The sequence below is a fragment of the Jaculus jaculus genome, chromosome 2 (assembly GCF_020740685.1).
Source record: "Jaculus jaculus isolate mJacJac1 chromosome 2, mJacJac1.mat.Y.cur, whole genome shotgun sequence".
Lineage (NCBI taxonomy): Eukaryota > Metazoa > Chordata > Mammalia > Rodentia > Dipodidae > Jaculus > Jaculus jaculus.
In genome coordinates this window covers 130,690,985-130,718,429 of record NC_059103.1, presented here as the reverse complement: position 1 = coordinate 130,718,429, position 27,445 = coordinate 130,690,985, and the positions used below count along the sequence as shown (strand labels likewise).

Below are 27,445 nucleotides of genomic sequence, written 5' to 3'. Positions count from 1 at the left end.
CTCCTCTACTCCTGGAAATAAAGATACATCTTGAAGCTAACGAGATCACTCAATGATTAAAGGTACCTGCTTACAAAACCTGATGGCCCCAGTACCCATGTAAAGCCAGATGCATTAAATGGTACCTGGGTCTGGAGTTCATTTGCAGTGGCAGAAAGAGCCCCGAATGTGCCCATACTCTGCCTTTCTCTTTCTTACTCTATCTCTATCTCAAATAAATAAATAAATATTTTTAAAAGGTGAATCTTGTGATCTTTTGCTCCTTTCCTAAATTCCTCTATCAAACTTCAAGGCTGCTTGGTAAACACATGAAAAACATGGCAGTCATCCTTCTCCATGCATACAGACACCACCTCCACTCAAGACTTAGGGCTTCTCAACGGTCAAAGCCCATGCTGTCAACAAGGTGGCCATGAGCACATGTGGCTACTGAGATCTTGGTATGGGTTTGTTTAGTCCTAAGTGAGATAAGCTATGTATGTTCTCAGAGAGTCAGGACAAAATAAGATAACAAATAGGTTTGTATTAAATAGTTTGTTGAAATATTATTAAAATTATACATGCCAAAACAATATTTTGAATATATCTTAGATGAAATAAAGTATATTGTAATTAACATTATCCATTCTTTTTTGTGTACTTAACATTGTGACTAAGACAATTTTGCATGGTCCATGTGGTTCACATCCTGTTCCCTCCAGACAGCACTACCCAGGGAGACTCCAGCTTCTCTGCTAGCCTCATTCTACAGTCTCATTCTTGGACCATTCTCCCCAGGGCCCTTCAGGCTACTGCCATGTGACCTTGGCCCTGGTTTCCTGCCAGCCATTGGGCCCACTCAGCTGGCTCTCTCTTCTAAGAGAACATTTCTGAATCTTCTCTATCTGTACTCCCATGATACCTTGTTAAGGACACTGAACATTTACACAGGAACAGTATATTCATGTGCCACATCCTGAGGAAATGATGGCGAAAAGAGTACGCGAGTTTAAAGTTGCAAATAAGGAGGATATGGAGAAACCAAATGTAACTGTTGAAGAGATTATTACTATTAACACCTCATGTTCTGGAATGAGAAAATAGTTCTCTCGAGAAGTGCCTTGGAGACAAGACCCCACCATTGAATACTCTAGCTTGAAACAAAGAAAATACCTTTGGAAGGAGACAGCCTGAACTAAGAATGCCACTGAAGGAGTTCAGTGTTCCAAAACGGTCACCCCAAGTAGTATGTTTTTCTAGAATAAGCTTCCAAGGAAGACACACAGAACTACCATAGCTGTGGTCCAAGGGAACCTGGCTACATATTCACCTGACAACATATGAAAGTGAGGTGGATCAGGGAAGTTTTCCCAAATGTTGCAGGTTACTGAGGCCAGACATCATCTGGCTGGGTCAGATTCTCTGTGAGGCCTTCAGAGGTGAATCCTAAGGTGCAATAAAGACTTCAGGATGTTGGAGAAGCCAAGCCCTTGGGACATCTGCAGAAATGGAGAGGAGCTGGCCCAATAAAGAGGCTGTGTGTCTGCAGGTGGCTGAGCTGAAGGTGTGTGCTGTCCCCAGCCTGCTGGACCCCAGATGATTCCATCAAAAGTCCCTGGTGCCAGATCCTGGTGAAACTGCAAGGTTTGGTATCTACCCTGCTGGGTTTCAGTCATTCTATCTTGCTATCCTCTCTTTCTTTCTTTTTGGAGTGGGAATATTTATTCTGGGACACTGCATCTTGAAATTTGTTTTTTATTTTATAGGGATTCACAGTTAAGAGACTACCCTTGAGTCTCCAAAGAGAATTTGTACTTTTGAGCACTATTGTTACTATTAAGGACTATTAATGATTATGGGAACTTGTAAAATTAGAATGAGTGCATTTTGCAACCTATGGAAGCTGAGGTGGAATGTTATGATGATGACTTAAAAGTAATGTGTTTGAATGCCAAATTGACTGGGGCTAGATTGGAAATCTTCATTGTCAACTTGAAAGAATTTAGAATCACCATAGAAACATCTCAGGGTGTGTCCATGAGGTATTTTCACAAAAGTTTAACTGAGAATGAGAGAGGGAGGGAGGGAAGGAAAACCTGCCCAGAATGTGAGTAACACTGTCCATGTGCTATGGTGCAAGGCTGAATAAACAGAGAAAGCAAGCTGCTCTCTGCTTCCTGACTAAGCTACAGTGTAACCAGCAGCTTCTGGTCCCACCACACTTTCCACAGCATGATGGACTTGTATCCCCTCAAATGATAAGCCAAAATGAGCCCCTCGCTTAAATAAAATCTACTGAATTCTCTGCTATGTGGAAGAGACATAAGGAAGCCAGGATGAAGTCACAGACAAAAGACAAGTGTGGTGGCTCACACCTCTAAATCCTGGCACTTGAGAGACTGAGGTAGGAGAATCAAAGTGAGTTCAAGGAACTTAAGCAGCATGGGCTTCAGTAAGAACCTGCCTTAAAAAAAAAAAAAAATCTCCTAGGTAAATACATCCAAGGAGTATACATACTCTTTGGGCCTACTATATACTCCCAGCAAACAATGGTCTGATTATGAATTTGGGTTCCTGTGTACTTTGGGAGCAGAAAAAAGCAATGATGAACACTGTAAGTACTGTTAAGTACGTTCAAGTACTAAAGATGCACACACTGTCTTCAGCAACCAGCTCTCAGTATTGTCTCAAAGAGTCAACCCCAAAAATCCTACACAATGCTCAACATCTGAAGCTGAATTCTCTGAAAGACATGTTTAATCCCTGACTGGTCTCTCTCACCCTGTAACTATTTATTTACTTAGGTATTTATTTATTTTACTAAGAGAGAGAGTATACCAGGGCCTAGCCACTGTGCCCACTCTTAATCAGTATTTACTACACAACAACCAAGTATGTGCTTAGCCACTCAATGGTAGCCATGGCTGAGCTCCTTGGAAAAAATAATATTTAAAGTAAAAGTACTAAAAAAAAAACTGAAAATTTGCTCTCAGTGATCATCCACTGAGATGCATCCACTACACATGTGATGAGTGAACAATGAATGAACCTATAACCTCACTAAGACCCTGCCCTCCTCTCTTCTCAACAATCCTGCCATTCACATTTTAGCTTAAATAAGTTACTTTAACATATGATTTTCACAAAGAGAATGTGTCATTACTGAAGACCTAAGCAAGAAGACACATGTGTAATGTGTTCTCCTCTCTGGACAGCAGAGCACAGGCATGACTGGACTGGCTCTCAGCTGGACAGCAACTGAAATACTTCCCCACTGTCCGGCACTGGGTCCAGAATAAAGTAGATGTTTGCTGTATATGCTCCCGCACCCCTAGGTTGCTTTAAGTAGGTAACTAAGTAAGCAGAAAAGAAAGAGGAGAGGAAAAAATAAAAATAAAAATAAAATAACAAATAGTATTCCAAGCCACAAGTCCTCAAAGGCAAAACCAGGCAATCTCGTGTTTTCTTGTGGACACCAGACTTCAATTCCAGACAGGGATGGAGAATGATAGCTTAGCACCCCCATTCTTCATTGCTTTCCCATTCCCAAACATGGGCTAAATGCACCGCAGATGAAAATGTATTTTAAATTGTATGTAAGGAAAGCAAATGTTTGGAATTTCCCTTTAAATGGGGCTTGGGAGGTAGGTCATCAGTTGTTAAAGGTGTTTGCTTAAAAAGCCTGCTGCCCTAATATTCAATTTCCTCACCACCCAGTGAAACTGGACATGCATTCATTTGCAGCAGCAAGAGACTCTGGTAATGCATACTCGCATGCAAGCACACATACATACAAATAAATAAATTAATTAATTAATTAAAAATAAACCATCAATGCTCAATGTGTGTCACATGAATCCTTGGGTGTCCCTAAGACTCTTCCAGAGCATTCATAACAAACAGAACTTCTTTACAACATACAAAGAGATTGCCAGTCTTTTCACTGTGTTGGCACTGACAAGGATGGCACAAATGCCACCAGGGCAATGGTAGCAAACTGTGCTAGTAATCATTGTTGCCTCTAAAGCCACAAATTTCCATTAAGGAAAAAGAAACCTCACTTAAAAATGTAAAATTTGGGCTGGAGAGATGGCTCAGCAGTTGAGGGTGCTTTCTTGTACAGCCAGACAATCTGGGCTCAATTCCCCAGTACCCACGTAAAGTCAAATGCACCAAGTGGAAGGGGGCCCTGGCATGTCAACACTCACTCTCTGTCTCTCAAATAAATATATTTTAAAAGAAAGAATGTATAACTCGACACTTATCACTCCTGATCCTCTTTAATCTTCTGTGTGCAAGAGAGGGAAGCACATGGGAGTGTGGCTGCTGCCCACAGAAGCACACAGGCCACCACCAGGAAGAGCACTTCTGCCACTGTGGAGATGAACGTTTCTTTAAGGAACACTATTTTTATATGAGAGAATGACTGAAAGACAAACCAAAGCAATTCAGGCTCAGTTTTGCCAGTCATTTTCTTGGGGGCGGGGAGTTAAGTCTGTCACTTCAATCAAAGTAACTGACAATGTTTGTTTATAAGATAGAAACATGAGCTTTCAAGCAAAAATCAAATATGTTGAAAACAACCATGGGCTTCACGAATTCCAACTCTTGTTGGGACTGGAAAATGATGGCTCAGAGGGTAGTAATATGTGCTATGCAAGGACAAGGACCTCAGTTGGAACCCCAGCACTATGTTTAAAAAAGCTAAGCATGGCCATGCATGCCTATAACCCCAATGCTGAATAGGGCAGACTTGGGGGATCATTGGGGCTCCCAGCCAGTTAAAACAAAATCTGGTTGCCCCAGTTCAATGACAGATTATCTCAGAAAAGTAAGACAGAAGAGAGACACAGGAGGACAGCCAGTGTCTTCCTCTGACCTTCACATGCATGCACAAAGAGTGCATATTATCTACACAAACAACATACACAATGCAATAATGCAATACACAAAATATGTACATTCACCCACTTACTCCCCATTTAGCTTTGTTTTATTTTTTGTTCTTGAAACAGAGTCTCTCTATGTAGCCCAGACTGGCCTCCAAGTGGACTACCTCCTGCCTCTCAGCCTTCTAAGTGTCCTGGTTAATTCTCAATTTATAAAGACTACTGGTTAAGCTAGTGATGATATCAACAAAGATTATTTTAAAAATTAAAGATGAGTAGTGGTTGCTTTGTACTGAAAGAAAAGCTTTGAGGTGTAATTAAATAGTAAAGTATGATTTGGAAAATCAGCATAATTCAATGAACCAATATTTAATGCTTCACATTCATGAATGGTTAAGAGAGTTTCTCAGAGTACCTGTTATAGGTCAATGCATCCTAAAGAAATTTTAAATTTTAACTGGTATAGCTCCAACACCCAATTCCTTCCAACACTGAAAAATCCAAGATTCAACCACTTGTAGAGTTTTGTAATCGTATCTGAGATTAGCTATAATTATCTAAAAAGATATTAAAATATTATTTATTTGCACACGTGAAAGTACCAGGGTCTCTTGTCACTGGCAAGTGAATTCCAGACACATACACCCCTTTTCATCTGACTTTATCTGGGTCCTGGGGAAATGAGACCAGGCCAACAGAATCTTCAAACAAGTACCTTTAACCACAGAACTATTTCCTCAGCCCCTAAAATATTCCTTTTTATAATTATTCATCTGTGTGAGGTCCAATCACTTTCACATATTTCAACCAAAACAACAAAAATTATAGCAGTAGACATAAAATTCAGCCGTCAACTAGTAAACTAGACAAATTATTAGCAAAATATAGAATAAGGCACCTCTTCTCTCTAGAGTTTTTTGGTTGGAAAATAGCTGTATTTTTTATTTAAAATATTTTACTTATTTATTTGACAGAGAAAGAGAAAGAAGGAGGGAGGGAGGGAGGGAGGGAGGGAAAGGGAAAGAGAGAGAGAGAATTGGCACGCCAGGGCTTCACACTGCAAATGAACTCCAGATGCTTGCACCCCCTTGTGCATCTGGCTAACGTAGGTCCTGGGAAATCAAACCTGGGTCCTCACAGGCAAACGCCTGAACCACTAGCCCATCCCTCCAGCCCTAAATAGCTGTATTTTAAAAGTATGTTGCTTATGTTAATGTAATAGCTTATTAAAATTGAAGTGTATTATTTTTTAAATTTTCCTAGTTTTATTTTTTATGGTAGTGTGAATATACAATGTCCCCAGAGCCTCATGTGCTTATGATTAAGCTCATACTTAGTCCCCAGCTGGAGGAGCCTCAGAGCCTCATGTGCTTATGATTAAGCTCATACTTAGTCCCCAGCTGGAGGAGCCTCTGAGAGATGGAGCCTTGCTGGAGGAGGTGTGTCAGTGGAGGTGGGCCATGGGATTTTATACTTATAGCCCAGCTCTGCTTGCAAGTGCTAACTCATTCTCTCTACGTCCTCCGTGTTGATGTGATAAGACGTAACACCCAGCTTTCTGTTCATGCCATGATTTCCCCACAATGAAGACACTTTCCTTTGAAACTACAAACCAAACTGTAAACCCTTTCCTACTTCTGGTTGGGTATTCTATCTCAACAAGAAGGTAACTGCTCTAACTTCCAATGTACTACATAACAATAGATAAAACATCAAAACCCAAAGTTCTATGGGGTCCCTTAATATCTAAAGACTCCTAACACTAAAACATTTGAAATCTGTTACTTGACACAAAACATATGTGGAGACATATGACCAGTTACCTAAAACATTTGTCTGAGGTACTGAATGTTCTGGAAGAGTCATACCTGCCTCAGAAATGGCCATATAAGGGCTGGAGAGATGGCTTATTGGTTAAGCACTTGCCTGTGAAGTCTAAGGACCCCAGTTCGAGGCTCGATTCTCCAGGACCCACATTAGCCAGATGCACAAGGGGGCGCATGCATCTGGAGTTCGTTTGCAGTGGCTGGAAGCCCTGGCGTGCCCATTCTCTTTCTTCTTTCTCTCTATCTGCCTCTTTCTCTCTCTCTGTCACTCTCAAGTAAATAAATAAAAATGAACAAAAAAAATTTAAAAAAAAAGAAATGGCCATATAAGTATTCTTTCTTATTCTTTAACTTGGTATTTAAAAAAAATATTTATTTGAGAAAATGAATGAATGAATGAATATGGGTGTGCAAGGGCCTACTGTCACTGCAAATGAACTCCAGACACATGCATCTGGCTGTACGTGGGGTTTGGGGGACTGAAACTGAACCAGCAGAATTTGTTTTGCTAAGCTACCTAGGAACCCTGCTCTTTCTTTTCTTGTGCCATGTTTTATTATCTAGAACAACTTAGAATTTCCACATTTCAAAGTATACTCTTAGCCAAGCTAACACAGTTGCCTTTGGTGACTAGCTCTGGAATGAGTACGTTAGTACTAAAGATCCCAATAAGTCAACATGTTCTGTTTCACAGGTCTGCTTCCTACTACCCCAGCTTACTGAAATTTGCTAGCTAGCCATTCTCCTCAGCCACCGTGATAAAACTCCAGATGGACAGTGGGTGGTAAGCCTGCTCTGAAGTCTGTGCTAGCTGCACTCCATGAGGCTCTTTCCAACCTTGGTGCACTTATGAATCTCCTGATTTTCTTAAAAACAGTGGCAGGGAGTGGGGCACACCAAGAGTTTGGATGACTGTTCAGTAGAAATTAACAACCAGTATTAAAAAGAATAGTGTCCACTGTCTTTGGTCTTCAAACAAAACTCTGGAGAACCCTGAAGAGTACCTAAAAGACAGGAATACTTTCTGCTTTCCTGACAACCTCAAGTCCTTTCCTAGGCTTTCTGCTCTTTCTCCTTCCTGCTGCTTATTCATTCCCATGACCATTTCTTTTTACCAACTCCTATTACAGTGCATATACTTCAGTTCCACCATCTCTTGAGGAGGAGTCCTTGGCTGCTAAGCAGAGTTGCAGTAAGAAATACCCAAGATGGCAGAGCCCTACTTCACACAGACAAGAAAAGCTAAAATGTTGTAATGAGATGGTTGTCCCTCAGACAAAAGCAGGTCAATATATTGACTCAGGCAGAAAAATAAAACCAGAATTTTTTCTCCAAAATTCTTTTAATGGATAATGAAGTTTAGTTCTATTGCTCTATCAATTATGCCTGGGAAACTATGCTGATACAAGTTATAGTAGTCACCAAACACATGTGCTTTATTGAAATTTAAGTTGGTTAAAGTTAAGTAACATTTAAAATCTACTCCCTTAGTCACTCCAGCACTTTTAAGTGCTTTCTAGCTACAAGTAGCTATCGGACATCATTTTAGACATGTGTGAAAACATTGCTATCATTCCAGAAAATTCCACTGGACAGAGATATTCTGGAATTATGATATAATAAAGAGCTGAACCCCTACCCAAGGGAAACCCTGGACTTACCTACAGTCAACTTTATGTCTCAATGCTAGCAGTAAGTGGGATATTTCATCTAAATTAGAACAAATGTTTTGAGCTCAACTTTTGTAACATATCATTATCTGGTTTCCAAAAGGTCTTCTCTCCAGCAATGAAATACAAAATTGGTACTTTAGACTTCTTTTAAAATTGAGATTCATATAACATAAAATTAGGCATTTTAAAATCAATGTTTTAGTGGCATATACTATGTTATCAGAAAAGTTAAGACTCTTAATGACTTTAAAAATGTCAAATTAAGGCTGAAGGGATGGCTTATTGGTTAAGAGGCTTGCCTGCAAAGCCAAAGGACCCAGATTCAATTCTCCCAGGACCCATGGAAGCCAAATGCACAGGTGGCACTTGCATGTGGAGTTTGCTTGCAGCAGCTAGAGGTCCTGGCATGCCCATTTTCTCTCGCTCACAATACCCCATTACCTCTCTTGCTCCTGTAAATAAATAAAAATTTAAAAAAAAAACAAACTTCTTAATGTCAAACTGCAGGGCATGGTGGTGCATGCCTTTAATCCCAGCACTCAGAGGCAGAGGTAGGAGGATCACCATGAGTTCAAGGCCACCCTGAGAATACATAGTGAATTCCAGGTCAGCCTGGGTTAGAGGAGACTCTACCTTGAAAAACAACAAAAAAAAAAAATTAAGTTAAGTTAAATTAAAAATATCCAATTATTTTCTATTGATTGAATTAATGGAGCAAAAATATAGACTATATTAAGGTATACAGTGTACTTGCCTAAAGCACTTTAAAAATTTCCAAGAAAGTACACCATAAGTACAGACGTTTTTAGGCTTAATAACTTTCAAAAGTATTTTTTCAAGCTGGGCATGGTGGTTCACACATATCATTGCAGCACTTGGGAGGCTAAGGTAGAAAGATCAAGGCCAACCTGGGATACAAAGTGAGCTCTAGGTCAGCTTGGGCTAGGCTGATTCTGCCTTAAAAATCAAAAAGCAAAAAAAAAAAAAAAAATACTTTGGGCTGGAGCGATGGCTCGCAGTTAAGATCACTTCCTGTGCAAGCATTAGAGCCCAAGGAAGAGTTGAATCCCCATGTCCCACATAAGAAGCTGGGTGTGGCCATGCAGGTCTCTAAGTCCAGTCCCACAAGGGAGCAGAGACCTGAAAACTGCCAGAGGTATATCAAGCTCTGGGATCAGTAAGAGACTCTGGCCATATAAGAATGGGTGGAAAAGCAATGGAGCTGACAGAAGACAGCTATCCACTCTGGACATGACTATACCCTGCATCAGGGCAGCACCCGGGGTCCACATAGATACACACGTGCATCTACCACACGTACCACACACACATTACACACATCAAATAAGCATCTTTTATGCCTTAAAACAAGATGATCTATTCACGTTCTTTATTAAGAATATCCTGTGTCTAATTGGCTAATGTGTACAGCAAAAAAAGTTATTTCAAGAATAACAAAATGAGTGGGTACAGAGTCCAGTGTATACCTAACTGCACCCAGTCAGTATCCAGCAGTCTCAGTATGTGGCTGACTGTACCCTGTTACTACCCAGGAAAGTGTGTAGCTGACTGTACTCTGTCACTACCCAGCAAAGTCACAGTGGGCTGCTGGCTGTACCATCACTACCCAGCTGAGTCACAGAGTATGGCCAACTGTACCATCACTACCCAGCAAAGTCACAGTGTGTTGCCGGCTGTACCTGTCACTACCCAGCTGAGTCACGGTACATGGTCAACTATACTCTTTCACTACCCAGCTGAGTCACAGTGTATGGCCAACTGTACCCAGTCACTACCCAGCTGAGTCACAGTGTATGGCCAACTGTACCCTGTCACTACCCAGTAAATTCACGGTGTGTTGCAGGCTGTACCCTGTCACTACCCAACCAAGTCAAGGTGTATGGCTGACTGTATCCTGTCACTACAAAGCTGGGACACAGTGTATGGCTGGCTGTACCCTTTCACTACCCAATAGTCAGTGTGTGACTGACTATACTCTGTCACTGCCCAGCAGTCACAGTATATGGCTCACTGTACCCTGTCACTACCCAGCAGTCACAATGTATGACTGATTGTACCCTGTCATTATACAGCACAGTCACAGTGCGTGGCTGGCTGTACCCTGTCACTACCTAGCAGACTCACAGTATATGGCTGAGTGTGCCCTGTCACCATTCAGCAGGGCCTAAAGATATAACATGCCAGTGGTGGTGGTGAAAATAAAGAAAATAAAACTAGAAACACAAAACCTACACTGGCTATGCACACAACAATTTAAAAATAGTTAAAATTTAAAACTCTTTTCTAGCTTTATCTGTGATCTACATCTTATTTGCAGCAACTTAAATAACCTGTCATGTTTACTTAATCAGTCTCTTTATGGAATTCAGCAGCCATGTATGGATATTTAAATAGCAAAGTTATCATTTCCACTCCTCAGACTCACTCACCCTATTAGAAGGCTCAGTTGCCCTGCATGGCTAGTAGGTACTATAATGGACAAACAATGAAATAAAGTTAGTGGTTTAAGGAAAAAAATATGATAAAGCAGCATTAAGAAGATCTTAAGTTACAGTCCAGTGTGGTAATGCATGCCTATTATCTCAGCACTCCAGAGGCTGAGGAAGAATGGCCTTAAGTCCAAGGTTAGCCTGGGCAAGAGAGTGAGTTCTAGGTCAGCTTGAACTTAGAGACCTCAAAACAAACAAAGATCTGAAGTGACAAGGCCTGCAATGAAGTCACAACTGTACCTTCATTGCCACCTGACAGGGTAGACTACTATCTCAAGACATGGAAATACACACAAAGGCATTGGAAGCAATGAAAGGGGGAAGGATCACTAGTTTCAGGTCAACTTCTGTGAGTTTAAACTTATCAAAATAAAGACTTGGCACTACTGAACTCTGACCTATATACAGTCAGTAGGCTAGCTTCCTGGGTGCTGGGAAGAATATCAGGAAAGGACCCAGGCAACATGAAGTAGGCTGTCAGCCTAGCACTTGATGTTCTCCAGAACTACAGGAAGTCAACCTAGCACTTGATGTTCTCCAAAACCACAGGAAGTCAACCTAGCACTCGATGTTCTCCAAAACCACAGGCCGTCAACCTAGCAGTTGATGTTCTCCAAAACCACAGGCCGTCAACCTAGCACTTGATGTTCTCCAAAACCACAGGCCATCAACCTAGCACTTGATGTTCTCCAAAACCACAGGAAGTCAACCTAGCACTTGATGTTCTCCAAAACCACAGCTGTCAACCTAGCAGTTGATGTTCTCCAAAACCACAGGAAGTCAACCTAACAGTTGGATGTTCTCCAAAACCACAGGAAGTCAACCTAGCACTTGATGTTCTCCAAAACCACAGGAAGTCAACCTAGCACTTGATGTTCTCCAAAACCACAGGAAGTCAACCTAGCACTTGATGTTCTCCAAAACCACAGGAAGTCAACCTAGCACTTGATGTTCTCCAAAACCACAGGAAGTCAACCTAGCACTTGATGTTCTCCAAAACCACAGGAAGTCAAACCTAGCAGTTGGATGTTCTCCAAAACCACAGGAAGTCAACCTAGCACTTGATGTTCTCCAAAACCACAGGAAATCAACCTAGCAGTTGGATGTTCTCCAAAACTACAGGATATCAACCTAGCACTTGATGTTCTCCAAAACTACAGGCTGTCAGCACTTGATGTTCTCCAAAACCACAGGAAGTCAATCTAGCACTTGATGTTCTCCAAAACTACAGGCTGTCAGCAGTTGATGTTCTCCAAAACCACAGGAAGTCAATCTAGCACTTGATGTTCTCCAAAACTACAGGCCATCAACCTAGCACTTGATGTTCTCCAAAACCACAGGAAGTCAATCTAGCACTTGATGTTCTCCAAAACTACAGGCTGTCAACCTAGCAGTTGATGTTCTCCAGAACTACAGGATGTCAATCTAGCACTTGATATTCTCCAAAACTACAGGAGGCTCTCACTCTGAGTGACATTAGAAAGCAATTAAACATGGGAAAGTGCATTTCCTAAAGAATCAATTGAAAAGAAACAAGCTAATAATATGAGTAATTTTTGCTCCCTAATCACCAAAACAAAAAAAAATGAATGTTTGTCTGTCTTTTAGAAAATCTTATAGAAAGTCTTATAGAGGGTTTGGGCTGGGAAGATGGCTCAGTAGTTAAATGTGTAGGCTTACAAAGCCTGCAAGCCTGGGTTCAATTCCCCATTACCCACGTAAATTTAAGCCAGACCCCCCCCAAGTGGCACATATATTTAGAGTTTATTTGCAATGGCAAGATGCCCTAATATGATTAGGTGTTCTTTCCGTGTGCGCACTCTCTCTCTCTCTCTCTCTCTCTCTCTCTCTCTCTCTCACACACACACACACACAAATAAATAAATAAATTTAAACAGGGAAAAAAAAATCAAAGTTCCCCCACACACACCGTTTGTTTTTTTTTTTTTTTTTTTTTTTTGAGGTAAGGTCTCACTGTAGCCCAGGCTGACCTAAAACTTACTCTGTAGTCCCAAACTGACTTTGAACTCACAGTGATCCTCCTACCTCAGACTCTCAAGTACTGGGATTAAAAGCATGCACCACCATACGTGGCAGGATTTTTTGTTAAGCATTGGTAATGTCCTATTTTAGAAAATAGTCTTACTTAAGGTTAAAGAGCAGAAGGTGAAAAAAGAAAGGATTCAAAGAACTCGTTTCAACAAGCACTGTAGTCACAGTTATAATGAAAGTATTTAACATTTATTGAGCACTTATCGCATGCCACATGCTGTGCTAAAAACTTGGCAGCCATTATCTCATTTAATGCTCATAAGCCTATGCCAGTGGTACTTTTCTTATCCTCAGGACAGTTAAGGCTTAGCGAAGTAAAGATCCACAGGCAAGGAGAGTTCTTGATACGCGTGAAAACTGTTGTCTTCCCAGCTCAGTACTCTTGCCCCCAGCAACATCCTGTGCCACACAGAGGCTTGGTGGCATTACCCAGTGCCTGGCTGCTAGACAGAATAGCAGGCCTGTGAGATGACACAGGAAAGAAGCTGGCTCACACTTCCTCTCATTTTCTTATTCCTGGAATTAAAGTCATCTTTACCTCATCGAATGTAGTTCAAGACTGTCTTGTGGAAGCTGATTAAAATCAAGCATGATTTGTCTCATTTTATGGGAAATCTCTTACCTGCTTTGGGGTGTTCTTGTTTTACTTCACCAATGATGCCCAAGCTTAGGGGCCTTAGTTACATTTAAGTAGTTTTCATTTTCTTGCCAAAAAAAAAGCTGAAAACCTGGCTCAAAAGATAGATCTTTCCCAAAATGAAACCTGAACTATTTCCTCATAGAACTAAGTCTTCCATTCACCACTCCTTCTATGAAATGGGGACACCCTGTTCAGAGGCCCAGTTAGGTGAGACTACGTGGGAACTGCTACAGCATCCTGGTCCAGTGTAAAGATGACGGTACTCATTTAACATGTCCCAGTGTTCATATGAACACACTTTAAGGGAAAAGGTAAGGGAAATGAAGTACTACTTGGCACTGGCACATTACTAAACCATCAAACGTTTTCCCTAAAGAATGTAACTCTTTGAACCAAGGCATGCGTCCACACACTCCAAAAGCACTCCATTGAAATGCCTCTGAGTATAAGTGCAGTCAAAAGGACATTATCTTAGTACTGTATAGCAAAATCAGCAAATACCTGTGGTTATTTACATATTACCAGTAAACATTCACTTGGAAATTCATATGATGCAAGCAACATTAGGATGTCAAAAACAATGTAAGTTCTCTACGTCAGTTCCTCACTGTCTACTTCTAAGGCCCTCTACAGTAGCCCTAAGACTTAGCATCCCTTCAGAGACTCATGTTCAGATGAGCTTTTAAAAGCAACAATGGGCTAGTGAAATGGCTCAGCAGTTAAGCAGCTTGCCCATCGAGCCTAATGACCTGAGTTGAATTCACCAATATCTACATAAAGCCAGATGCACAAAGTAGCACATGCTGCTGGAGTTCATTTGCAGTGGCTAGAGGTCCTGATGCATGCATTTATTCTCATATATTCATTCACTCATATATTCCTCTTCCTCCTACCCCCATGTCTCTGCTTTTAAAATCTTTTCAAAAAGTCTTACGATTCTCCTAAAGCCTATGGCACCAAATTATTAACAATTAAACCCAGAATGGGGTGGAGAACAGGTCAAATACACACTAAAGCAAATCAGAACTGTTATTCATTCCACGAGTATCAAAGAGGCATGCTTCCTTCAAACAAGTGCCTGGGTGGTGACTTTCACTAAAACACTGAACAAGAAGGAAGGAAACATATTGCAGCCCTACCTGGCCATCACCATCATTGTCCTGGAAAGGGCCTGGAAAAAGCCAGGATGGCAAATCCAATGTCGTTGCTGGCTTCATAAAATGGTGCCAGTTTCATGGTATTTTGCTGATTTCCCTTAGTATCTCCACCATCACCATCCTTAGTGCTGTGCCCTAGTCCAGGAAGGCTCTCCTGTATTTGTGACACTAAATGAAGAAAAAACTCAAATAAAACAAGACCTCACTCCTGAGGTTGCACTGTCACCTCATAAAGTGGTTTTTAATTATTTGGCGGGGGGGGGGGGGGCAATCAAAAGTATAAGCTGCTCCCAAATTTGCTGCTGACTTTATTCATTGATTTTAAAGGGGGTGGGCTATATTCTACATTACAGGAATGAGGACCATCTCTTCTTGGTTACCTACAGCTCATCTGTAGATTTTACAACCCCAACTACAGAAAACAGAAGTAGCCTTAGGTAACTTCTACAAGTTAGTTCCAGAGATATGCTTGCCCTAACTGTTCCCAACTTACTTCCCAATTCTTCCCTGGCCAACCATGTTCTAGGGCCCAAAAGACAAGCAGCAGAAAAGAAAAAGGTTGCAGAGGGGAGGTGTGGCAGACTGGTAAAAAGAAAGGCTTTCTCCTAACCACCAGAGAGGCAGCTGCATGAAGAAACAAGTAATGCTATCACAGTGACACAGATGGACTCTGAATCAGGAACTTTAATTGCAACAATGATTCACAACCACTCCACACTGAAATCTTGAAGATGGTTGTGATCTAACTTTCAGAGAAACACAGTATTTTTTCCTACAGGATGAACAACATTTAGATTTCTTGGAAATCCAAACAAATTAAATCTTGATAATATACCTTTCATAAACTAATGCAGATGGCCCCTCTCTCTCAAGCACACACGCCCCTTTAAACTGCACTTACTGATGGTACTGCTACTTCCCCCTGACGGAAGGTACTAACCCCTTTCTTAGAGGCGAGTAACCATAATCAGACTAAAGAACTTTAATCTACACTCATGTGCATAAACTTCTTTACACCGGTTTTAAATTTGAAGCACGTGATGTGTAGAGTCTAGTACTGTGCTGTCCCATGTGGCAGCCACATGTGGCTACTGAATCAGAAGCACAGCTTGCCTAACTGTACAACACACACCAGACCTCAAGTACTTACATAAAATACTTCATCTGTTTTTTAGAAGCATGTCTTGAATGTTGCCTTAACTAAATACATTACTAAACTTAGTTTTGTCAATTTTTACATGGCTACTAGAAAGTCTCAAAGAACATGTCCTGCATTTGCAATTCACAGTATATGCCAAGTCAGTAGCACTGACCTAGAACAAAGTAAATGCTTGAGAAGTGTTGACCAAATGCTATACTCTAGTAACTGCCTGTGCACTTGGGTGGAAACCTTTGCCTCCCCTCCACCTAACACAACACTGTCAATCTCTGTCATTAAGGTAGCGCTGAACACACAGTGGACATTGAATTATCTTTAAGGTATTTGAATGGAGGCAGCCAAGACTTAAGATGAAAATGCAACATCTAAAAGTGGCTTCTTTGTGGCATAGGCTTATAATCTCAGCACTCAGGTGGCTGAATCTAGATGAATGAGGCCAGCTTGGGCTATACAGTAAGACCATGTCTACAAAAAACAAACAAACAACAAAAAAAGACCCAACTTTTTAAGTAGCTTAAGTAGAATGTAGATTGTTACCAGTTAAGAAAATCACTTGGGGGCTGGAGGGATGGCTTAGCAGTTAAGGTATTTGCCTGCAAAGCCAAAGGACCCAGGTTTGATTCCCCAGGACCACGTTAGCCAGATGCAGAAGAGGACGCATGTATCTGGAGTTCATTTGCAGTGGCTGGAGGCCCTTGCCCGCCCATTCTCTCTCCCACCCCCTTTCTCTGTCAAATAATAAAATAAAAATTTTTTTTAAAAGAAAGAAAAGAAAATCACTTGGCTCCTTAAGACGCTTAGCAGAGGATAATGATAATATCCAGCTCAGAAAGAAACCAAAACTCTCAATTGCAATCTATAAGATTTTTGATAGTTGCAGAAGACAGTGTTGTTTTTTGTTTTGTGTGGTTTTTAACAAACTAGAAGCTTTCTAAGAGACATGGCCATCTGAGGGTTCATTCATGCTTTCAGGTATAGTGAAAAAAGTCAACTTTTCCTCTGCTCTAATGCTTCACTTAGCAATCTGCATGTGAACTCACTGCACAGCTCTGAGCTCTGCAGTAATCCAGCTCTAGAAAGGAAAAATCCAGCCGACTGCTCATGATGTCACAGTACACTCAGATTGAGGCCATACAGAGAAAACTCTGGAGATTTCATGAAAGATACAATCAGACAGAAAGGTTTACCAGAGGTTCATAAAAAGTAAACAACCCATCAGCATGTGGGAATTGCACCTTTCCTCAGTCAATAACAGAATGCCAACGAGCTCCAAGGAGGTTAGAAGCCTATTCTCTGCAGGCATGTACACAATGTAAAAAGCTGGTCCTTCTTTAGCGATACTGTATTTCCCACCTTCCTCAGACAAGTAACTTTAAAGGGGTGAAAGCAGTGCCAACAGTAGCAGTCACAGATCCATCTTCCCTTCGCTCAAAAGGCTTCTTCATCTACTTCTGACTACACACGTGCATTGTGATTTTCTTTTATTTATTTGGTGACACAGACAGACAGAGCAGGTAGGAGAGAATATGCCGCCAAGTCTTCTTGCAGCTACAAACAACTTTCAGACACATGTACCACTTTGTGCATCTGGCTTTACATAGGTACTGGGGAATCAAACCCAAGCCAGACGAGGCAAACAAGTGCCTTTACTCGCTGAGCCATCTCCCCAGTACACCTACATGATTCGTGAGATGGGTGGTCAAATTTTTCCATAGATATACTTAGGAGTTACCAGTTGTTTTATCCCTGTCTGGAACTCTGTATTTACTGAGTAAATGGAGGACTTTAGTAAGAATTGACTCAAGATTTTCCAGACAAAGTTTCATAGAAATCCTTTAAAAAAAAAAAAAAAAAGCTGGGCATGGTGGCTCACACCTTTAATCCCAGCACTCGGGAGGCAGAGATAGGAGAATTGTCATGAGTTCAAGGCCACTTTGAGACTGCACTGTGAATTCCAGGTCAACCTGGGCTAGAGCAAATATCCCCCCCCCAAAAAAAACAAAATAATAATAATAATAATAATAATGAAATAAAATGAAAAAGTTTATTAGTTGTTACAGAGAGACAGAGAATGGGGGAGTTATACTACTGTCTCTCTAGAGCTTTAATTTTTTTGTAAAGCAAAAAACACAGGAGCATTATCAACTTCTATGCTGCTCTACGATGACTGTATTCCAGGACTAAATTATGGAAAGACACAAATATATCCAAAGTACAACTCAACACTAAGAATATAATGCTGCAGATCCTAAGACTGCACAAGATTTTTCCATCTGAAACAATAACTTAAGAACTGGTCAAGACTCTGCAACACAAGTTATTCAGCTACCTGAAACTTAACTGCTACATGAAGGATAACCCACTTACTCTACCTTTCTTAAATAAGTGCTTCAAAGACACAAAATGCTATTCTGGTTTTCCTTCTAGGTTGTTCTCCTCCATGTCCACAGTGCATGGATGTGATGTTTAATATGGACTGTTGACTTGACAGGATTTACAAGCAAAACAGTTAAGAAACTCTTGGGCATGTCTACAAGGGAGTTTCAAGACTGGTCAAATTGAGGCAGGAAGACTCATCCCACATGTGGGTGGTACTGTTTCATGGGCTGGGGTGCTGAATAAAAAGAAGAAAGCAAACTGAGCATCAGTGTTAGTGGTTAAGGTGCTTGCTTGCAAAGCCTAATAGCCCGGGTTTGATTCTCCAGTACCCACATAAAACCCAATGCAAAAAGTGGCACATATACCTGGAGTTCATTTATTTAGTGACAAGAGGTCCTGCTGTGCCCATTCTCTCTGCTCTGCCTCTGCTTGAAAATAAATAAATGAATAACATTTTGAAAAATAATGTTCATTTCCATGCTCTCTGTTTGTGAATGCAGTATGACCAACTGCCTCAAGCCAGGTATTCTACCATGATGGATTGTAGAAGCAAACTGTGAGTATAATACACCTTCTTTTTTAAAAATAATTAAAACAATTTTATCCGAGAGAGAGAGCATTGGCACACTAGGGCCTCAAGCCATTGCAATCAAACTCCACATGTACACGGCATCTTATGCACATGTGTGACCTTACACGCTTGTATCACCTTGTGTGTCTGGCTGACATGGGACCTGGAAAGTCAAACATGGATCCTTAAGTTTTGCAGGCAAGTGCCTTAAGCGCTATGCCACCTCTCAAGGACCCCTTTCTTCTTTATGTTGCTTTTGCCAAGTATTGCCCCAACAAGAAGAAAAGTAATTAGCACAACAGATAAATGCTCCATGCCTGGACTCCACCCTCCTCCACTCTCTTTATACTCCTAAGTGTTGCACTGGCCCCTGTGCTGTGTCTACCTGGAAACCTACCAGGAACACAGGTGGGCAGCTCCACCTCCCTCACCTCAACCAGACATGTGAGACATGAAAGGCCTGTGGGGCTCTGCTACCTATGTCTTCCACTGTTCCCCTACCTCTCCTTCATCCTTCTCTCAAATAACACAGTAAACTCCTCTGACACCCTCGCAAAGAAAACACTTTCCTGAGGGCTGAAGAGATGGCTTAGCAGTTAAGGGTGCTTGCTTGCAAGGCCTAATGGCCTGGGCTCAATTTCCCAGTACCCCTATGTGCCACATGCTCAGAGTGGCATATGCATCTGAAGTTCAGTTGCTCACCCAGTGTCTCTAAGGTATACTTTCCATGGCATTTCCTCTTCTGAACCTCCTTCCCCTCTGACATCGAGAGAGATTATTTTCTACCTAACAAAGACATATACAGTGTCTCCACAGACAGTAACAGTTCCCTGAAGGCAAGGAATGCCAAACTACTTCAATGTTTAACATTAAAATGAGTGCAATTACTGTTTACATTTAATCTATGATCCTATATGGTTCTGGGGTCTCTGTTGTGCATTTGTAAGATATCACTGCTAATCTCACTATACTTCTAGCCAGGAAGGTACAGAAACCTTTTCTTTAGAGGTAATGAAATCAAGGCCATAGGTGCAGGAAGCTGCCCAAGATTAGAGGATTAGAAATGAAATGAGTGGCACTTCTATCAAAGTCGCAGACTTTAGGACTGGAGAGATGGCTCAGCAGTTAAGGCACTTGTGCAGAACGCCTAACAACCTGAATGTACCCCAATATGCAGGTAAAGCCAGATGCACAAAGTGATGCGTGCGTATGAAGTTCATTTGCAGCAGCTGGAGGCCCTAGCACGCACATTCTTGTTTATTCATATATACCCCCGTCTGTGCTTGCAAGTAAATAAGTAAAAATATTTTTAAATTAAAAACAAACTCAAACTCAGACTTTAAGACCTAGACTTTCCTCCATGCCACTAGTTCTACACAGTATAGGACATCTTGTTCACAGTTCACATTCTGCTTGCCCATCTGTCCCAAGTCCTATATTGTCACCACCAACTCCCCATTTACATACAATTCCTTAAAACAAAGTGCAAAATCCCAACTACCTGGTGCTAACCTGTATGTCCCAACTTGAAGCTTAGTTCCTGCAGCAACCTTGAGTCCAGGTGCTCTGGTTTCACCTGGAATGTCTTCCCAGACCGCTACCAGTCAAGCACCCTTCCCAAAGGGCACTTCCTCTTTCGAGACACTTGTCATAGGATGATGCATGACCTTTTGCTCTGTTACGTATTTTCTCATACAAGTTATGTCTCACCATCATCTGGAGCAAACACAGCTTTAGAGCACTAAAGCTCCAAAATCGCCTCCTGTATCCCACAGCACAGCCTCAAGCCTACTGTGACTGTGCACTCAAAATTCTCTGTTCACATGAACATTGCTTTTCACAGGTCAGAGTCACACACTTTGGAATTTAAAGTGGAAAGATATCTTTGTAAACACTAGAGCTTAAAACTTAAATCTGTTTTATAAATTGCGAACAAAAATCTCACCTTACAAAAACAGGGCTTCCAGGTACTCGGTTCTCAAAGACCAAACCCTGTTAATTAACCACTTACTGTATTTTCTTACAGTTTGTAATTTAAATTCATTCACTCAACAGTGGCAAAATAAGCATTATATAAATATGTACTTCACAACTTTATACAAAAAAATAAGCTTAAAAGAGCAATAAGGGAAATTACCAAAAAATACACAAAAGTTTGCTAGAAACCAAGTTTCAATGTATTTTTAAACCACAAAGAGGAAGAATTGAGAAAAAAAAGAAAAGAACTGATGAGTGTCCTGGGTCCACCATTCAGCTGCCTGCTAGCAGGAACCACGCAGCAGGGACCTAGCTGCAGTTAACCTCGTGAGTGTGTCCTTAGCATCTCGCACGATGCTTACAGCAGGAGGAATCAAGACATTTTTGAACAAATCAACCAACGAGCCAGTGAGTACATAAAGGGAGTAATGGGAGAAAAAGGAAGATTCTAAGGTAAAATCACGATGCTCACAAGAAACAGCTTTTCACGTGCAACGGTAACTCTATTAGACAAGCTAACCAAGATTTTGCCTCTTACAACAGAGTGCACAAAAGCTCCGCATCTGCTTACCTGACGCACAGGCACTTTCTGTGGGGTATTCTGGGGTGATGGGTGGAGTTGTGCCCAAGGCTGGTGGTGAGGGTGTGGGGGTGAAGACTGGTGGTGCAAACCCGAATGGGGCTGGAGCGGAGGGCAGGTTGGCAACTGCTGAAAAGACGGCTGCTGACCAGGATGCTGCTGGCCAGGCATCAGTCGTTCCTGGATGGCTTGCGGATCTGCAAGCCCAACGCCAGGACAACCATTTGGTCTCATGTGCCCGGTCAACTCCCTCGGTGCCGAGGACATGCCCATAAAAGGACGAGACTGCTGCATGTTTCTGGGGCCCATATTCCTCTGTCCGATTCCCATGGCACCAGGGGGCTGGTGAGATGGCTGAGGGTGGGGCATATTTGGATAACTGCCAACTTCCATTGGTATTCCAGCACTTCCAGGCCTGACTTGTGGAGGAGGCGTGCCTGCTGGATTACTCATTGCTTTCATAGGTGACATGGGAGGTGGAGAGGCATAAGTTCCCTGAGGCTGTGAAGGATGCATAGTTTGTGTGTTCATTTGGTTAAGTGAGCCACTGGGGTGGATGGGCTGCTGGTGCATTAGTCCTTGACCACTGTTTGATGGGAATCCTACAGCATTGGGGTATCTTGGTACGGACTGATTCATTGGAGTATTATTTGTAAGGCCTAAATTTTGATTCATCCCTGTATTGTTAACTAATCCCTGATTTAGGTTACTGTAAGGGTATCGAGAATACTGCCCTGAGTTGTTTATAGTAGGAGAGGGGACTGTCTGGCTCCGAGAACTAAAGTTAAGGGTTTGTGGCCTAACAGCCCCTTGCTGAGGAGGGTTTGGGGAGAATCTGGGACTGTGGGCAACGGATTCTCCATGGAGAGCAGTAGGGGGGTGGTGGTGGAACTGCTGCACCGAGTGCCGCAAAGACGGGGCCATGCTTGCACTCTGCTGGGGCACGTGAGACAGGTGGCCAGGTCCTGAAGTGGCAATGAAAGGGTTTCCCTGACTGAGGCCCTCTTGACCTTGGGAAAACTGGCTCATCCTCTGCTGCGGCTGACCATGCTGCTGCATGGAAAAATCTCCACGCGCCATGTAGCTGCCCATCTGCTGCATGTGCTGAGGGTGGCCCTGCGCTGGTGGACCTGATGGAGCTGGTTGTGGTGGCTGCGGCTGCGGCTGTGATTGCTGGTAGGGGGCTCGTATCTGGTCTGGGACCTGAACAGCCCGAGGGCCCCACATGGAGCCACTGTCCACAAAAGATTGCCCATGCCTTTCGTTCTGCATGCCAGGGTACACTCCCATCTGGCCACCACCACTGCCACCATGAGGCACCTGGGGAACAGGAGGGGTGTGATATTGTGAGTGCGGAGACGCCAGTCCGTTCCCAGGGGCATTGCTCATCATTCTGTTCGGCTGATCCATCAGATGCATCTTTTGTTGTTCGTATTGATTATAGTGATCAAAATGGGTCAACTTGGTTTGATTTTGATTAGTGGAGGGATGATGAAGGGAGGGTTGTAAGGAGGCAAAGCCTTGGTCTATTGGCATTTGCTGGCTCATGGGATTTACTGGGTTTTCAGGGTAGCCACATTCTCCAAGGCCTTCAAGGCCTTCACTGAAGAGATTCCCATCCTCGCCAAAAAGACTCATCATTCCTGGATCCGCCATCTTCTTCCAACACACAGCTCCTCCAGGCTACAGCTTGGGAGCGTGTCTGTGCTTCACTTCACTGAGGTGCCTGTCCTCAAAGCCTATAATCCTTAACTAATCTTCTTCATGTCATTCTATATTTCTTTAATTCTCTTGGACCCTGCAGTGTCAGGCAAAGTCTGGATATCCGTCCTAGAAGGGAGTGGGAGGCGGGAAGAAAGAAAAAAGAAAACAGAATTAGGAACAAATGAATTTTAAAAAAACCTGCCAGTATTTTATACATCTGAATTTGGTTTCCATCAACAATAGTAATCTAGCCCCTCACTGAGCTGTATTTTATAAATCTAGTTCACTCTAAGAGAAACTCATTAGCTTCTACCAGAAGCATTATTATGATCGGTTACTTAGAAAGCAAGCAAAACACTAACCTTAACCTTAAATTAATCCATTCACTACACTTCCTAGCGTTCCATTCTTGGATGGAACAGAACAAAAGAACACAACATGAAGCAGCAGCAGCTGCCACAGCAGGCAAGCAGATGTATGAATATAGCCAAGCAGCCCATCTGCTGAACTAAAGCCCTGGAAATGCTCTGGTTACCAACAGCCGCCCTTAACCTCACTCCCCTGAGCAGCGTAATCAGATGAGCGCAGCACTGAGGGCTGCGAAAAGCTCAACTTAGTTAAATTGACTAGAGGATTATACAAATACCAAAATCAGTCATTTTGTACAAATTAGATATTTACAGCCCACATACAACTATGTAACCGCAACAGAGGCCTCTAACAAGAAAGCGCCCATAATGATGTTGAAAAGCAAGCCTGGGAACAGTACAATAAAGTCATAATTTCATTATGCTTAATGGTAGGAATAGACAAGATTCAGAAAGAAACTACAAGGAAAGCTTTCATTCTCCAAGAGGAAGGACCAATTTCCCCCATGGCTCTGGGCCCACCACGTTGTCAGTCTGCACTGATGGCAGCGCAGCCCGATCACCAGGCTCACTGTCCACCAGTCAACATGCTGGGCTCTGGTAAGGGACCAGAACCAAGTGACCAGCCAGGGAAATTAGCAAGTCAACAATGACTATTCTTGTTAGGAGAGACAGAGAATGCAAACTAGACAAAACTCAGCTACTGTAACAGAAAAGAGTTCACAGTGTCCATGTCGAGATCACCACCACCTTGAGCCATTACAGGACAAAGGGAGTGAGGAAAGCAGGCTCGTCCACCCTGTCTCATGCCAAAAGCCCACGGGCTATGCTGCCAAAGACTTCATCTTGTACACAAACTCTACCTTGCAGATTTGGGGTCACATTAAAATAACCAATTTGATTTGAAGAATTTGTCAATAACCAAAAGAGGAAAATAATAATAAAGAATTCACATAACAAAAATGACTGATGTCTTAAACATCTTTGGAAACTAATTTTTTTTTCTCTTTTATAAGCACATCAAGCATTGTGTGATACTGAACCACTTGAAAAAAAATATTGCTAAAAAATTTCCAAAGTCAGTCTTGAGAGAGAGAGAGAGCTCAGCGATTAAGTCACTTGCCCTCAAAGCCTAAATGACCAGGGTTCAATTCCCAGGTTCCCACATAAAGCCAGATGCATACTGGCACATATATCTACAGTTCATTTGCAGTGGCTGGAGACCCTGGTGTGCCCATTCTCATTCAATCATATATTCTCTCTCTTCTCTCTCTCTCTGCTTACAAACAAATAAAATTTTGAATAAAGAATTTCCAAAGTGATCCTATAAACAGTCTCTGTCATGATTCTATTACACACTTCTCCAGACACAATGGAAATAACCAGCTCTGCTGAGGCACTCCCAATAAGACAAAAAAATTCCATTTCTACCAGCCCTATTCTAACATATCCTAACAAGGACAGAATTAGCTTACAGAAAATGTAAACACCTTTCCTGCTTACTACCAGAGCTGTCCCTTTCAGGTGACAGTTGTCAGCTAATGTCAATGGTCTCTTCACTCTGCCACTCACTGCCATAAATGTTCTGATCTACTTTGTCCAAATACAGAGGTTGGGCTGCGGGAAAATAAGGTACACAAGAAATCTAGGGCTGAAAACCTGCTGCTTTATCTGCACATCTACAAGGAGAAGTGAAAATCCCCAGTACAAATGCAACCAACCAATAGCTATGAACTGAACTTGTGCCTGCAAAACTTAGGCAGCCTGTCGTCATTTACTCAGAGTTCCTACAAACTTTCAAGGAGATAAATACCGGAATGAACTGGATTATAACTTAAGCCAGCTGTGCTGACCTCATACCACATCACTTTTACACTGGTTTAAAGAAAGCAATCTTACTTAGAAGTCCTACAAAGCCTTGTTTCATAGCATTTTCATCATCTAGGGTCCACCAAGCACCACAAGTGGAAATGCCACTGCCTAATGGAGAAGGAGACGGAGGGCGCCCGGTCTCTGCAGGTCCAGTGAGCTTTCAGCAGAGGCAGCCTGAGACAGCAGCAGTGCAGTTGGAACTTGCTTTTGCCATGCAGTAGTGACAAAACAGAGAGCCCTCACTGAGATTAACTGTACCCATATGGTTTTGTTCCTCTCCTTCCACCTCCCTACTTCTTTCCATTAAGAGTCCCTTCCCAGCAGCACAGAAAGTGCCAGCACTGATGGTCAAGAAAGCATGTCACCCACTACAGCAGTGACCACCCTCAGGTGAGGCCTCAGCAGAGAAGTTTCATCAGTGACCATTCACACTGACCTCTTTCCTGACCTCCTGACCCTGTTGGCAACTATTCCAAGAATCCACCTGGTAGCTACAGCTCATACTTCAAAGGTGAGCTAATTTACTTAAATTATTTGTCTTTTTTTATTTGATCAAGACCATTTGAACACCCACTTACTGAATTTTGTGATTCATAAAAGATATTTATCTAAAACTCTACTTTAGAGGCTTCTCCCATCTCTATGTTCTGTGCATCCATTTCCTTGACCTAGATCAGCACTGTGTGATGAGCCACAAATGAGCGTCAGATATAGGAAATTGTGAATTTTCTAGTAGCCACATTTTAAAAGTAGCCAAAAAAATGCAATTTTAATCACTTCTATTTAACCCAATGTATGAAGCATAAGATGCGAACCGAAGGAGAGTTCACAAGGTATATGAATCCATGGGTGAGAAGTGGGTATGACACTGCCATCTAAGAGCATCTACACCACACAGGCACACCATAAAACCAGTCCCAAGCATTTTAGCTGACACACACTTTGGAGGCCTTGAAGCTAGCATCTCTTAAAACATGAAACATGAAAAGCGCCTTTGATAGACTAGCAAGACTAAGTGTCTTATAGAAAAGATTGTAATGACAAACAATTCTCCCCAATGGAATGCAACAAATCGATAAAATGGCAAGAGAATAAATGTTGACCCTGGGCCCATGTTATTCAGCAATGAGTCAATAAAGCAATGCTGTTGTCACCAAACAGAAGGGGGTTTCCTTTCAAATTTTTCTAACTAAGAACTGTAACTTTGGTCTGAAGAGATGGCTTAGTGGTTATGGTGCTTGCCTATGAAGCCTAAGAGCCCAAGTTCAATTCCCCAGTACTCATGTAAGCCGGGGGGGGGGGGAGAATGTAACTTTTAAGAAGCACTATGGGAACCAAATTGAGGCTGTTAGTAAATCTCACTGGGAATAAGCAGATTTTGGACAGATGTAAACCAGCAAGCAGAGAGCAAATTACGACTCAGCAAAGGAGAGTGGGGATGGAGATCTGAGGGCTTGCCAAACACACATAAGACTCTGGTTCAATCCCCAACACCACAAATATTTTTTAAATTTAAAACTAAAATAGAAGATTAGAGGGGGAGAAGGCTTAGAGGTTAAAGGAGCTTGCTTGCCAAGCCTGACAGCCTAGGTTCAATTCCTCAGTACCCACAGATGCACAAAGTGGCACATGGAGTTCAGTTCATTTGCAGCAGCCAAAGGCCCTGTGCACCCGCCCATACATACACACATATACACCATTCCTCCTTCTCTCACAAATAATAATAATTTTTTTTTGTTTTTTTTGTTTTTCAAGGTAGGATCTCACTGGCCCAGACTGACCTGGAATTCACTATGTAGTCTCAGAGTTGCCTTGAACTCACAGCTATCCTCCTACCTCTTCCTCCTGAGTGCTGGGATTAAAGGCATGCGACACCACGCCTTGCTAATTAAAATATTTTTAAACAAAATTAAAAAAGAAAAAGCATTCCAATGGATACACAAGAAACCAAGACAAAATATAATAAAAATTACTATTTTAAAAAACATAAATTTGATTAAGTTAAATTTTGTTTTTATTATCTATTATTATGTTCATTGTATACTTAATGCAGTGCCATTTGTGTATCTGAGTTTTAATTTAGTATCACAGTGATGCAGAAATTTTATA

The 27,445-nt window shown here is 41.9% G+C and overlaps 1 protein-coding gene across 3 annotated transcripts in view; it reads right to left on the bottom strand.

Annotated features, from left to right (window-relative positions):
- Positions 1–27,445, bottom strand: part of Chd7 (chromodomain helicase DNA binding protein 7) — a 202,830-nt gene that overhangs the window by 111,094 nt on the left and 64,291 nt on the right. For all 3 annotated transcript variants that reach the window (XM_045142576.1, XM_045142578.1, XM_045142577.1), the window contains exon 2: positions 21,384–23,222. In XM_045142576.1, the coding sequence (XP_044998511.1) occupies positions 21,384–23,048 (1,665 nt within the window). In that variant the 5' untranslated portion in view covers positions 23,049–23,222. The remainder of the gene's footprint in view (positions 1–21,383; positions 23,223–27,445) is intronic.